Genomic DNA, 15,842 nt, shown 5'->3' with positions numbered 1-15,842 from the left:
TCAAGGACCCCCAAATGAACACTTATATGCCCGCAGACCCTTATTAGAAAATATATGCCAAAGACCCCCATAAGAGCAGCGATTTTCAACCATTTTCATTTCAAGGACCCCCAGTTTGACATGCGTTAGGCTACGGACAGACCTCAATTTAATGGGATTTCTATCGCTGGGACCCAATTTATATCGTAAAATTAAATGAACTGTACAAATGAAACTAAATGGAACCGTTAGGGTCCATTTGTACACTCTCAAAGTTACAGACCTATAAGGGTCCATTTGGTTCCCAACTATCATTTAGCTGGGGACCCCCTGGAACTCCCTCAAGGACCCCACTTTGGGAACCACTGCACTACATGAACAAAAGGAGGACCAAAGCTGGAGCGTTACATTACAAGTTTTACGTTTATGATAAAAATCCAAATGGAAACATTATCCGACTCATACAAAGTAGCAAGTCAGCCGATATAACAAATCAAAGCTCTAAAAACAGTGATAATCAAAAAACCCTTTTCAACTTCGGATTAAATAAAAAGGTACAAAGAATGCATTCGTTGACACGTCGCCAAGGAAACGGTGGTTTTTTTTCTTTCTACAACAAATTGTGGGGAAAAACACAAACCACGCAGGTACGACTTGTCAGTCATTTTGTTCCACCCCAAAAAAAAAAAGAAAACACAATAAAAAAATAATTATAATAAGAAAACAAAAAACAAAATCAGTTTCTTCAAACTAACACCTTGGCTGAGTAGAATGGAGAGGGGAGGGGTGTAAGGGAAGGGTGGGTGAAAAGGGAAGGTAGAAAAAGTTCAAGTCCAGACTGAAGCAGAATTTGGATTCGTACAAAGTGTGTGTGTGTGGGAGGGGACTTCCTGAATAAATGTAAAACTTGAATGGTTTCATGACATTAATTTTTTCTTCTTTTTTTAGCCCTTTTATTTTAGGTTTTATAACCTCAATTACACCCAAAAACCTGAACTTTGAACATTCAGTGGATTTTCTGTGGTCTGGAGTTTTCTCTGGGGTTTGGAAGCCTTTTTTGCAAACGGGCAAAACAGTGACTGATCTGCTGGCAAATCCCATTGACATATATGGGATTTGCAGGCTGTGACATCAAAAAACTTGCACTTGTTTGAGCCAGAAACCCCCAGACCACAGAAATCTACTGAAAGTTAAAAGTTCAGGTTTTTTGGGCGCAATTGAGCGCAGAAAACCTAAAAAAAAAAAGAAAAATTACAAAAACCTTTATGTCACAATCCCTTTGAAAGACAGAAGCAAGGAAAGTAAGAAGTAAAAAGTGGACGAGTTTAAAATGTGGGAGGTGAGAGTGTGAAAGGGAAGCCCTCAGAATGGCGAGGATGGTGTCGAGCTGCAGTTCAACCAGCATGTTCTCTCTCTCTTGAGTGTCTCTCAGTAGATCCGTCCTCGACTCCTGCCTCCCCTGCCTCCGAAACCTCGACCCCGGCCTCCTCGGAATCCTCCACGCTGTTCTAGAATCGCATCACACCAGTGTTGATTTCATCGACTAATACTATAGGACGAAAAATGGCCGTCTACTACCTTTTTTCACTGACGAAAAACTAAATGAAAACTAAGCTATGATGACTAAGACTAAACATATTGACAATTGTCAACAAATAAAAACTAGACTAAAATGTTAGGAAGGTACTAGTGGACAAGAGATCCAGTATAAGTAAAATACATTTTACACTTTGTTACACTTGCTGAAAACATTAACATATTTTGCCATCAACTGTAGACTTAGTCGACTAAAACTAGAGTAATACTAAAACATTCCAGGTGACTAAAATGTGACTAGGACTAAATGGAAACTATACAAGAGACTGACTAAAACTAAAATCAAAATGTGCTGTCAAACTCAACACTAGTATAATAAGTATTATAGTATAATAATAATAATAATATTGGGTTTTTTTAACGACCATGTCCCTTTTCTGGGGAAAACATTCGGTTAAAATAGCAGACCTACAAGCTCACAACACGTCAACCACAATGCAAGGGGGGGAAAGGAGGGGCCTAGTATGGCCTCCTGTGGGACATGAGTTTCAAATGTAGTCCTACACCTAGCATGTTGGGGACAAACATTTGTCGCGGACAAACATTTGTCGCAAACAAATTAATTAGTTAATCAGACAAAACACCTGTGTTGGTCCCCAACACGGCAGGTAGTAGGACTACATTTGAAACTCATGAATATAGGGTTGGGTTTAAGTGGTCAAACAGCATTGTTCTATGCAAAGTTTACCAATACTGTAAATAAATGATTACAAATATATATTTTCTTTTTTCTGACAGCGTTGTTCTCTCACAGTCTTGGCATTCCTTCACATAGGTTTGAGAATTGCAGCCTTTACTGCATGCTAGGAGAGTAGTTTTCACACCAAATTAACATTCATTCAACAGCATCAGCCAAAGGAACTCCCCGGGTCCCCCCCGCCGCCCCCCCTCTCACCATAGGTTCCGATGGTGGCGCTGTATTTCCCGCTGGGAGGGTTGTAGATCTGCCGGGCGTCTCTCTGAGTCCTGGGCAGAGGTGAGATTTGCTTCTTCCCTGTTGCACCCGTCCCCATCTCCTCTGCCGACTGCCTCTTAGCTCTGAGCACAGAAGAGCCGTGGATCGAAAGGTCAAACTCAAGATTTTTTTTTTTTACTGTGCGAGTCAAGTCATGAACCACAGGCTTTGCTCATACAGTATAAATTAGGCTCAACTGGGCAGCATGGTAGCTCACAGGAAGAAGGACCTGGGTTTGAATCCCACTGGTGATCAACTGGGGCATTCATTTACAGTATGTGTGTGTTCTTTCTACCCGTGTTGTAGTAAAAGGGAGTTTCTTCCAAGATCCCACTAACTGACATGGATGTTTCACCTGCCCCAGATCTTTTCCGAAAGGCATTGGTCATGATAAATGCAACAGACAAATTCTGGGCAATATATAAAATTATACAAAAAGTAATTTGTCTCCTATATCAATACCGTGTATATATATATATATATATATATTTGAACAATGGTGTCCATATTTTGAAAACCACTAGAGGATGTGGAGGTGAGGCAGACTTACGCCACAGGCTGAGGCTCTGCTTTTTGGACTGGCTTCCATGACAGGGTCACTGTGCTCTTGTATGATGGAGGGTTATGGAACAAGTCCTGGAAGGAAAACGAGTCATCAGGAGACATCAAGCATTTTATAAGGCTTAATGGTTAACAATGTTGTTGACGTCTACATTCAATCAACCAGAGGACTGCCCACAGGACAAGTCATACAATACTGCACATGTTTACAGTATGTTAATATATCTGAAGTAGCATTAAATCAAAATAGGTTGCTAATATTAACAAGAATTACACAGAAGGAAAGTGATATACATGCCAAAATAATGTTTAAAAAAAGGGTGGTTTCAACCAAACGGAAAAAAAAGAAAAACAAACTTATTGAAAAGAAGAAGAAAAAAAACAGACCGTACCTTGATGAGGATGTTGATGTTGTTGGTGATCTTCAGTGCCACCACTTTGATCTTATTCTGAACCAAACATAAAGGGAGAAGTCAGCCATGATCAGATGAACAGATTACGACATGGAACCAACCCTCCACTCCCTTGGCTGTCTCCATATTGATTAGAGCCTGACCAATGCCAGGTTTTGGATCCGACGCCGATCTCGTTGAGTCCTAGACCACTGATTATTACCAATGTTTTAATTGATGTTTTGTACCAAAAAGAAAACGAAGTTGAATTTGAATAAAGTTTCTATTTGGACATTTAACTTCTATACAATAAACAAATTTAAAATACACACATACACTGAACTCATTTAATTACTCAACGGTAGCTTTGAATGTAAAGCCACAAATGCATTACAGCCCACAGAGACTGGTTGTTGAATTGTGCCATCAAGGACAATTAGCGGAAGGTTCACAATAAGGAAATGCAGTGAGAGAACATGGGCATTTGTTCCCGATATTAGGAGAACATCACCGAGTTGTAGTCCTACCTCGTCTGTCTTGAGTGCGTCTCCAGTCTTGCCCTGCAGGGCCACTCGGAGCTGTCTGATGTAAACCTGCAGACCTCTGGCAAAGTACTGTAACCTGTTGGAAGCACACAGCTGCATTAACCACTGCTACGTCGGCGTATGATGAATACCGGTAGCTAAAATGACTCACAACACATGACGCGCATATTAACATTGACTGTCAGAATTGTTTCAGTGTTCCTTCCCTGCCACTGGATTCAGCCGGGAGTTTTATTTTGAAGGCCCCAAAGGTCAACCCAAAATGAACCAGAAGCTAAATCGGCTAAAGCTAATGTTGCTACTGTCTTTTTATAAGTCATCCGAAGCATTCATAATATTGTAACCGCAAGGTAGCGACGATTTAGTAATGAGCGACCAATATCCCAGTTTTTATCAAACACCTCAATCCATAGAAGTCTATGGCCGCGGACATCTTGGTCAGGGTCTAGTGCCTGTTTAGCGCTATAGAACTCGGGAGCTAACCGGATGATAATGTAGATGGCAAAATTATATAATTAAACATGAAACTAAAAATGTGTGTAACTTGTGTTTAGCAGCCGGAGCCTTTTGGCCAAACATTTTAACTCGTTCTTGGCAGTCAATGAGTTGAGAAATAAGGATCATTAGTTAAATACAGAATGCCAGTGGTCTAATATGCATCAATTTGGAGGCCTTGACATGACAATGTTGTACACAGGCCTCACCTGATCTTGAAGTCTTTGAGGCGCTCAGCATCCACCTTGTCTAGGAGGAAGTCGGGCAGTTTCTTGCCCAGCTGGTGGAAGCCAAACAGGAGACATTCTACATAACTGAACTGTAGCTTGGGCTCCTCGCTCGCAGAGTTCTCCCCATTCTCCCCTTCTTCAGGGGGCAGAGGCATGTATTCCTAAAGAGAGATAGATGGAGATAACAACAAGAGACGAGATGAGATGAGAATAAAGGAGGTGGAAAAAAGCTCAACGCTGGAGCTACTCAGTGGTGAATAGTACAGTGGTTCTCAACCTTTTCTGCATCAGGGCCCACTTGGAAATCTTGAGTGTTCATTGCATTTACTGGGCCTGACCAATGCTCATTATAAGATGGACATCTCTGTCTACTCACTACCGTGTCTCAGAGGTGGGCTGTGGATAGGGTTGGGATTTGTTAGGATTTTAACGGTTCCGGATCCTTCCCGGATGCCTCTTAACGGTTCCGGTTCCTAACGGTTCCCTTAACCCATTCAGGCCTGACGTTGACATTTAAAAAAAAAAAAGTTTTCTAAATCATGACAATTTTCGGAAAGATTTGAGGCACATTTAACGATTTTTCAAAAATAGCAGACCTACAAGTTCATAGCGCGCCACTCGGTGGCGCGCTATGAGCTTGTAGATCTGCTATTTTTCAATAGCTAAATTATAACAATGTTTAAAACACCAAAAGGGGTTCCCACCCAAAATGGGTTAACGGATCCTAATATTATTTTTTTCCCCTTTTTTTCTGACATAGATTATGCTTATTATAACTAACCTAACCAAGTACATAATAAAGACAAATTCAATTGAAAATGCACTTTACAATTATGAGGTGGCACTATTATTTAAACCACCACCACCACCACCAGCAGCTAGCCACCACAACAATATCATTGTTGCAATTTGTACTGTATATTGCAATTTGTACTGTATATTAAATATACAGTAGGCCTACACATTGCAGTAATGATATTGTTGTGGTGACAAATGTTGTCTTTAATGTTCAGATTAATTTAATATGAAGGACCCCTTACCCTAATGGAAACAAGCCATAGTGCTTTCTTGGATTACTGTATAGGCTACGTTCCTGTGCTTTTTTCTGCAAACTGTTTATAAAGTAATCAATCTATGGAGGTATATGCACCTAAACGCTGGGCTCTCAACAGACACGCGATTAATTTAGAGCCAAATCAAAAGCAGTTGAGTTGCTTATAAGTTGTAAAAAAGACAAATTGATTTGGCTCTATAGTTAACGTGATTCATAAAATATCAGACAGAAAGACGTAGAGTCATTGGCGTTCTAAATTAACACCATTAACAACAGTTGTACAATACGACTAATGAAAAGCTCTGTAGACGTTAGTAGTTTTTATTTTCTATTACGTTACTAGCCTGGGGAAAGTAAACCAGCCTTGCATCAGATCGTCCCCCGCCGGCTGTGGTGGAGCTGCGGGGAGAGCGGGCACGACTTTCCGCATGGCTCACAAACGCGATGTGCCTAGATTATTCTCGTGAGTTGTGGACTCGTGTAGGCATATTGATTTTGAGACGTTTCCTCAATGTGAACGTGGTACAAGTTGCAACAACCTTTGCAGAGGGAACTATAGCATCGCATTTATTGCACTTTGCGTGCTCACTGCTCAGCCTCAGTCATTTCCCTCTCTGTTAACCACACTTTGGAGATCTGTGCGACATACTGTCCCACTCGCTCTGCGGCGGTCGCTGAATGCACAGAACAGTGGGCGTATCCTCCCCGACCCCACTCACTCTGTTGGTGGGGTGACGTCACCCCAGGCTCTGCTTGCATGCACACACAGACACAACGGAGCTAAATGACGACTGATGAGAACCGTTTGGGGAACCGTTAATAAAAAAACTATGGAACCGGCTCCTGATCCGCTATGTCGGAACCGGGTCTGAAATGGACCCGGTTCCGAATCCCAACCCTAGCTGTGGACAGTTTAGAAACCTGTACTCAGTGACATCACCGGTAGGCAGGTTTCTGAACTATTCACAAGATTTCAAACTTTTTTTTAAAAATGTATTATTAATGGCAGAACAATGGCTTCCATTTCAGCATGCCAACTATCCAGGAAGATAAAGTCTGTATTATCAATTAGCTTGGAATCCCCATGTATGATGATGTCATTGGTAGGCAGGTTTCTGAACCGCCCACAGCCCACCAATGAGACGCAGAATGAGTAGACAGAAATTGTGGCATCTTGACGGACTGTTGGCTGAGAGTGACTAGCCAACAGTCAACCTCCCCCCCCCCCCCCCCCCTCATTTGAGTGGTTATGTTGCTGAAAATGCATCCATGATCAACAAATACACGAAGAGTCGAAGACGCTGTAGGAAAAACATGGTATGTGTGCAACCTGTGCAAGTTCCTACCAGCAATGTCTTAAACATCTGGTGCAGATTGGCCTCCAGCTTCTCCATATCACTGAAGGGAGTCATCTCTGCCAACAGCTTCAGCACCTGCACACATACCAACAGACGCATAAGTGGTTCGGTTTGTTAAAGCGGGAATAAAGACGGGATACTTCCTACGACAAATAGTGAAAACAGCTGATTTACAAGCACGCGTGACACATTACGACATCACTAGCTTGTTGCCTTACGCCCAGATTAACTCCTTAGCTTTGAGATCTTCCGGTACCATTGGCACCAGCCACACATGTTTTTTGTCCCCATTTTGAATTATATGAAGTACCATCTGTAGCGACAGTTCAGTGTGCTGTGGCAAAACTGAACAGATTCTTTTTGGGTCCAAAATTAAACTCTGTAGGAGTGCCAATGTCATCACAAGGAAGACATATTTTATCGTTATTGTATAACACCTTTTGCAAACCGTTAAGTATCAAAATTAATCAGAAACTTAAGTTTGTGGCGATTGGTCAGCTACTGCCCTATCAACCCAGGGGCTGATAACCGTTATACCCTTATCAATTATCACTACCCTCGCTGTGGGCAAATAAATGCTGGATATCTGATAATTTCTTCTATTCTTTGCTAGAAAAATAAAAATCGCAACAGAATTGTCCACTTGTTGGGACATCGGGCGCCGTAGTAACGCCCCCTTTCAGAATGACGAGTGGCCCAGGAAATAATTCCCCATAAATTTTCCCCATAGGCATTTCAAAAGGTATTTAAGACGTTTACACCGCGGACAAAGCCAACTCGGCTCGTGACAAATCATGACAATAAACACAATGTTTTGGGCAGATCAAATAATTAGAAAGAAGAAAAGAAGGCAGGGTGTAAACGTCTTTAAATAAATACTTTTTGAAAAGCCTGCAACGCTCTATAGAATAAACCTAAATAAAGCACTGACCTCCAGCTGAATGTCGAGCTCAGCTACAGGGCTGGTCAGAGTGCTGAGGTTGGGTAGGACGTGCTCACAGAAGTACGTCAGAAATCGTGTGGAATGAACATTTTTCTGGAGAGTGGGAGAAAGAGGAAAAGAAATGCAACAAATGATGAATGCGCAAGGACACACGGCTAAACACTGCCATTCTAATGCTTCATCATATTACAAAGTACCAGTATCGGGCTTTAAACGGTTATGTTTAATCGTAAATCTTTGATCTGAACTAGACTTTACAATATAATAAATAAATATAATACGTAGGGGTCATCACCATGCTGACTTGTGGTGAACATTTGTCAAAATTCTATTTTTTCCATGGACAAAAATTAGCCTTAAATGACCAGGTCAGAGGTCTGTAACTCTGAAAGTTATGGGGTTCCTTGAAAATAAAACAGTTTGAGAACCACTGTCCTAGTGGACTCCTAATGTGCCATAGTAAATCAGTGTCATACATTCTGAGGAAAACCTGGACTGACATACAGTAATTGTGTCAAAATAAGATTATTATAATGTTATCTATCCACGGCATGCATTTCCAACTTGCATCATTCCAAGTAGGCCAGTGCTCAATGGGCACCGCTTTAGTTTTATATTTAAAAAAAAAAAATCACATTTGTTTGTGTACTACAGACACATTGATGATGACCCAGTGATAATACGTGTCACTCACAGAGAACAGCGGCAGGGCCTGGCGCGAGCACTGCAGCAGTCTGTCCACCATGTCGGGGTCTGCAGGGTTCAGCGCAGTCCCCAGGAAAGCCTGCTCCACCACCAGCTCCACCAGCTGCTGGCGCCCGGCCACGGACTGCAGCGCTCGCAGACCGCACACCACCCGCATCAGCAGCACAAACTCCTCTCCCGTCACGTCATCCAGAACCTGGGGGGAGGGCGGGTGGGAACCGATTTGTATTGTTGTAAATGAGGATCGCCTCTAGGTTTCCAAAAACAGATGAACTGAAACACTGTTTCCACACCAAACACTGGGTAGGGAACCATTTGTGGGTGGCGAACACATTTTTATGGGTGCCTTTATGTTCGGTTTTCTACATTTTGGTTTTGGTTTTCTACATTTTGGTTTTGGTTTTCTACAATATATATATTATTCAATAGTTATTTCATGAACAAATAAAGACAAACCTAAGAAACTGCATAAATTAGAAAACAAATGTTTAAGAAGTAGTGAAAATAGCCGATTTACAAGCTTTTGCTGCGCGGCATGAAGCGACACGCTGTGAGCTCGTTTCCTCACTACTGCGGTGCCACGAAATCCTCCCACAATTGAACTGGCCAGACCGCCTGGGGCAATTTGCACTGCAAAGGCAGATTCGTCTGGCGACGCGAGGCTAACACAGGTGAGGGTTCACCTTCTTGGTCTCAGCAAAGACAAAGTCCTCCACCTCCTTGGTCATGACTTCCTCTGGCAGGGTCTTCAGTTTGAGAGAGAGGAACTTGATGGCTCTCTCCCTTACAATGTCCTCACCCTGCAGGATCTGAGAGAACATACCTTCCAGAGTACCTAGAAAAATAGTGTGAGACAATAAATAAAAACAGTCAGTCTTTTCATCAATGATCAGAACAATTTCAGAACACCAAAATACACTTTTAACATTTAAACTATTTGTTGCGGAAATCAAATTAAGTGACTAAAAATCAAGTACAAGTCCTCGAAAAAGAATCACCGATCATGGTAATCCGTAGTTGATTCCGTCCAGACCCTTTTGATATAATACGTGCATCAGGCAACACTCTAGGTGCTCTGACGACCCCCCACCCCCATGACAATATAATCAAAGCAATTCACACCCTTATCATGGTGGGAAGCCAGAGAGCAACTCAAATGAATACATTCTGCTCCATACCTACTACTCAACTGGCTACATACTTTGTATTACCAATGTTGACTGAAAACCAACTTTACACTAGACTGGACTGGAGTGGCAGAGAACATTTCAGTTTGGTTCCAATGCATGACGTTTCGAAAACCCTCACCCTTGGCATCGACCTTGAAGATGGAGAGGAGTGCCGTGTTGACTTGGTTGAACTCTGGGACGTCATCTGGAAGCACAATAAAAATGGAAAGACAGTTGTAGGTTTAATATAGATATATACACACAGTATAAACGTAAAGCAAACCAGGAGGCAGTTTTAAAAAAAGCCAGACAAAGTAAAAAGATGGTTCCGTCTTTTCAGCACAAAAAGAGCAAGTTTAACACAGAACACAATGGGAAGAGATATGGGAGACATGTTATATATTGGTTGGTTCTTTGGTAACCGGTACGGTCGCCCCTTTTCCATCTCGCCCCACTACTCTACCTAGCTGTAAATAACAAACATAATTCATGTTGGTGATTATATAAAAAGGTATTATCATATTAATTTATCATTGTTAAGTTCACTCTGTATATCCACAGGCATAATAGCATGAGGATGCCATTACAAAACATGGGCTACATGGAAGAAATGTGTTTAATAAAACTAAATTAACTGCTAGAAGGTCCTAATTAGCTTAACCCATTTTGGGCGGGAACCCCTTTTGGTGTTTCAAGCATTCCGTTATACTTTAGCTATTGAAAAATAGCAGATCTACAAGCTCATAGCGCGCGACCGAGTGGCGCGCTATGAACTTGTAGGTCTGCTATTTTTGAAAAATCGTAAAAATGCGGCACAAATCTTTGAATAGGTATATATTATTTCAGAGCGAACGTCAGGATAAATGGGTTAATTAAGCAGTCACCGTCTCACGTTATTCTTTCTTAATTTTACAAAGTATAGAGATCGACTACTATACAATCAAATAAATCTGTATAAAAGATAATTTCAGATAGGGAGGGAAATACTAAATTAACTGTTAACTACATTAACACATTTCGCCGGGGCGAGTTGGTAAAGGGGCAAGTCGTCTGGTATTTGGTTCTTTAGAAGTCGATGGTCCATGAGCAGAACGTTTAGCACCATTTATTAACGCTTCAGGCAGACATACTGATAGAGAGTACAGTGTAAAGCTTCAGGCAGACATCCTGTTAGAGAGCATACAATGTAAAGCCAAAAACCACACCAATGGGTCAAGACGCAACAAACGCAACAAAGCGGTTTCACCGTTCGTCCCAGCGGTGTCATATGTCCTGTTGCACGTCGGCGCATGTCGATGCAAGCCATTGGTGTGGTTTGGGCTTTAAGCTCCAGGCAGACATACTGGTAGAGAGAGTACAGTGTAAAGCGTTCTCAGTCCAAACAAACGAGCCCAACGGAAAACTTCCAATACCTGTCTGTAGGAGCTGGGTGAGGATGTCTGCCACCCTGAGGATGTTCTCGCCTGTTGCAAATCGAGGCAGCTCCTTGATTGCCTGTCGTCTAATCTGGATAGATTGGAACAGAGAAGTGTTTTTAAAAAGGTAAAATAGTGGGTGTTCGTCCTGCATACATTTTGCTACAAGCCAAATTAGGACACACTGCATGGGAAAAACTCCAGTTGAAGACATTCCATCACCTTGATTATGAATGACCCTTAAAACAAGTCATGCAGACACCACTGTGTTCATTCTTAAGACAATTATAGGTAATTAAATGACAACATGCTATCTCTATATCACCTCTTGAAAAAAACACCATGAAGTGACAAAACCACATAGGAGTTCATAAATCATCAAGCCAAGATAGTCCTTATTTTATTCAGTTAAGTGACCAAATCTGGGGGCTTAAAACTTACTGACACATCTTCGTCTTCACACAGGTCAAGCTGAGCGTTTATGGCGGCATCTGCCAGCTCAGGGAAGCTGCTGAAGAATTTGGGAATGAACTGAGCTGCCAGACGCTTCTCCTTCGGCCCTCCCTTCACACCATCCAGGATGCACTGGTATGCATCTTTGTGCTTCAAAATATAAACAGAGAAACATTTGATGGAAATGAGAAAGAATGCATTAAAGCTATGCCTTCTTATTAATTACGATGTACATCAGGCATGTGGCCATGCTCTTCTATGCCAGCGTTTTTTTTTTAAACTTTTAACATTAAAATTATGTTTATCTACGTGGTCATTTCTGCCAAGTTGCGCAATAAACGTATTTTGTGTGTTGTTCATTGTGTTTCTCCCATGTTTGCTTTGGGCCAATAGCTGACATGATTACTAAAACCAGTCAACCTGTCGTGACCCCAAACAGTAACAGCAGGACGCATGCTGCAGAAACAACAAAAAGACAACAAAAAGACACGGGACACTTGAAAGGTTTCTGCGGCCGCTTCAGATGAGGGGGTACCTGGTCCAAAAAAGTTTGGGAACCCCTGTTCTATGCAATGTAAAATCTGACCCCCCCCCCCCTCACTGTATATGTTTATTTTCCCTTTACCTCCTTTATGATGAATTCCTGTTCTGTTCTTTGACTATATAGAAGTGTCTATTTGTACGTCTCTAAATGTTTTGATGAATTGAACAAGGTGGACCCTCTTGTAAACAAGTGTAATGCTTAATTTGGTCGTCCACTCACCTTTGGGATTGCATTGCAAATAAACTATTTCATCTGGTAGACTAATTTTCTTCCCATTTGATCAATCTCTTCAATTAATTCAGACCATAAAATGCTCACTAGTTATCAGAATTCTGGATGTTTATCCAGAAGTCAAAAATATTACCACTACGTGGAATAGCTCTGTTCCATAGCCTTACTGCTCTTGCGCGGCATTAGAGCTATGGACCAGAGCTACACGTGCAATAAAGTCCTGTTGGATCCTAGTCTGAGCCCTTAACATTTAAGGCTTAAAATCAAGCAGTGGAAATGGAGAATACAAAAAAGGTCTAATCAGAAATCAAGATATGCAAGTTTATGTAAATATCCCGCGTTTTATTTTTATGTGCACATTAATACAAAATTCAAAGCATTTTAACTCATCCAAGATCAAGACTAAGAAGTATAACAGATGTCGCGGCTCTGGCACATAATTATATCGTACACCACCATTCCCACTTTTGTCCGGCATATAAAAACGCCAAATTGTATTATCCTTATATTATATTCTGATTTGAAACCCACCGGCTTAACGTTACAGATGGAAGAACGTGTTAACGCATTTTAGCTTGATGGCATAAAGACACCAAGGACAAGCACAAGACGTCACAAAGAATCGCTATGCATTTTTAGCACGAAGTATCACCAAGTATCATTATTATCGTCCCTTTAAACTACAGGTTAGTTTCAAGGGGTTCCTATGAACTTCCGACATTCATGAATTTAATGTGCCGTTTCCACTGAAAAGTGGAAAGAGGTAATAGGAGTGTTAAAGTTTGTTGTACCAAGCTAAGTAGCTACTAAGCTACACGCTAAGTATACACACAAACGACGCGTGTTTTAAGGCCCTGGCCATGACGCGTTTGAAGCCCTTATCATATCAAGTACCATGTGTTGCTTATCATCTTTCATGTTTTACTTCAGTTGATTAATTAATAAATAAGCATGTGGCAGGCTGGCTGTCCCCCATGCAGGGATCACTAAAAGCAGTGGTTTTCAAATCAACCCTTTTCTTATCAAGGGACCATATTTGATGAGATTTAGCATCTCAGACCCAAGACTTACTATATTATTTTGTTGTCGTTGGATAAGATTTTGTCCACAGTTCCATCATGCTGTATTGATGTGGTACTGGTACCATAGGACTGCGTTGAGGACGTAAAGGGTCCATTGCTTTCATTTTACGCGCTCAAGAGTTAAATACCTATTTTTTAAAGGGTCCTACTTGGTTGCCAACTCTCCATCATTTATCTAGTGGGGCGGGGACCACCTGGAGGAAACCCCCTCAAAAGGACCACGGGTTGAAAACCACCGCTGAAACAAAATATTCTAAATTCGGTTATAACGTAAGACGCTTTGTTATGACATCATAGACGCATGCTTTGTTAGTTTATTCCAGACAGTTAGCTTTAGCTTGTCCGAGAAATACAAACAACCCAAAACCGACCGAGGAGGCTCCGAGCTGGTCAGCTCATATCTCTAAACCCAGTGAGCCGGCCCACGTTCTGGTTCGGTTAGCGGCCTTGGCTCGGCTGGCAGTGTGCGTGTTCAGTTCACCTGGCTGAGGTTGTCCTTAGCAGCGTCGGCCAGAACCCCGTAGCTACGGTACAGATCCTCCACGGTGACCGCCATCTGCGTGCCTAGCCTGGCTGGCCTGTGTCCAGATCACAAGAACCACCGCTCGCTCGATGAACAATCCGCAGATATCTCTTCTCTCCACTCGCCTTCTTCTTATCGGTTTCGGATTATTGTAAAAAAACAAACACAAACGGTGCTATAATAACAACAACCCACGATGTGCTCCGTAGAACGGCGGCGCGGGGAAGATGGAAATATCTAGAAAAGCTGTGAATGAAATGAAAACCTCGCAGGCGGTCGGTCGGTGCGTCCGCTCCGTTCCCGCAACGTTTCGTTTGCTACAACAAGCCGACTGCTGCTGCTACGGAAGGAAAGGACTCGAATAATGACGATATGGCGCATGCGCACGCTTCATGAACCGCGCCAGTGGCGTTTGTTATAAAACTACAATAGGACGCACAGTGATGACGTCTGGAGCACTATCCATCTAAGCATGATTACATTTAATGCGCCATTCAGATTTAAGAATGATTGTTTTATACGCTTTTTTTTACACTGCCCTCATAGTGCCCCCACAGATCTGATAAGACATCATCAGTACAGGCTCAATATTTTTGCACACCAATAATTAATTTGTGCAACAAATAAAGTACAATACAGGGCTTACAGTAAGTGGTCACTCAAATTTGCGAGTACATTGTACAATTAACCTACACCAGCAAGAAAGATTAAAGCTGCACTATGTAATTTTCCACTTCTACCCCATATTTGAACACAGACCAGAGTGTAGAGTAGGAGAGTAGCGACACACTTTGATATCGCCGCAAAGCCTATGCCTATGGGCTATAGTTCCAAATATTGCTCCTATGGCTGGAACTATCCCATTGAGATAGAATAAGCACTTCCGCATTCCATTGTTACAATGGGAGTCAACGCTAGTGTTGCCACACTCTTACTAGATTACTCTGGGCAAGACCTAAGGCTATCATTTGTTTTAGGCGGAAGTTGCGGGATTTTGGCAGAAGTAGGCCTACTGCTCAAGAAAATTACGTTGATACTTTACAAATCAGTTTACATTCTCCGTGAATGAAACAAGTGTGATTGGTCGGAATAATATAGTATCCGGGGGAAATACATTTGACGGATGTTCCGGACCGACACTTCCGCCGATAGCGTCTCTGCCTTAGGTTGTGACCAGGCTTTTCTCTTCGCAGATGAGTAAGCCTGGGACCGAGGCTAATATTTGAACCTGGTTTCCTGTTCCGACAGACTCACAGTGCTGACATTTTTACCATTGAGCTAATGGAGCCTGCTAGCTCAGGGGATACAGTACATTGAATCTTGACCATCAGGTCAAGATTTGCGTCAGACATAGCCGCAATTTGCAACACTAGATGTTTTATAATGGGATTAATCTAGAGTTGCAATACCCTCCATTGACAGCCCATTGATGCAAATCGAATTTCTGATCTGCTTGTATTAAATGACATTAAACTCACCAACATTGCAGATGTAGGGCAAACTTGAATTATCCTCTTTCAATCTTCAAAGTGTTTGTTTCATAAAAATCCACCGTAGACATGTTATGAGTGGGTTTAAGTTATACTGCATACATTTTGATTTGTGTGGAATC

The 15,842-nt window shown here is 41.9% G+C and overlaps 1 protein-coding gene across 1 annotated transcript; it reads right to left on the bottom strand.

The window, feature by feature from the left end:
- Positions 1–383: 383 nt before the first annotated feature.
- Positions 384–14,605, bottom strand: api5 (apoptosis inhibitor 5). Its single transcript, XM_079501150.1, has 14 exons — positions 14,189–14,605; positions 11,839–12,000; positions 11,395–11,488; positions 10,122–10,187; positions 9,497–9,648; positions 8,803–9,009; positions 8,097–8,201; positions 7,154–7,240; positions 4,733–4,914; positions 4,011–4,104; positions 3,484–3,540; positions 3,081–3,166; positions 2,471–2,613; positions 384–1,487 (listed from the first exon to the last, which is right to left on the bottom strand). The coding sequence occupies exons 1-14, from the start codon at positions 14,261–14,263 to the stop codon at positions 1,408–1,410; spliced, it is 1,590 nt and encodes a 529-aa protein (XP_079357276.1). The 5' UTR covers positions 14,264–14,605; the 3' UTR covers positions 384–1,407.
- Between the last annotated feature and the right edge of the window lie 1,237 nt (positions 14,606–15,842).

Source organism: Electrona antarctica (assembly GCF_951216825.1).
Source record: "Electrona antarctica genome assembly, chromosome: 5".
NCBI lineage: Eukaryota > Metazoa > Chordata > Actinopteri > Myctophiformes > Myctophidae > Electrona > Electrona antarctica.
The sequence above is the reverse complement of the archived record's forward strand: the minus strand, read 5'-3'. Positions and strand labels throughout refer to the sequence as shown.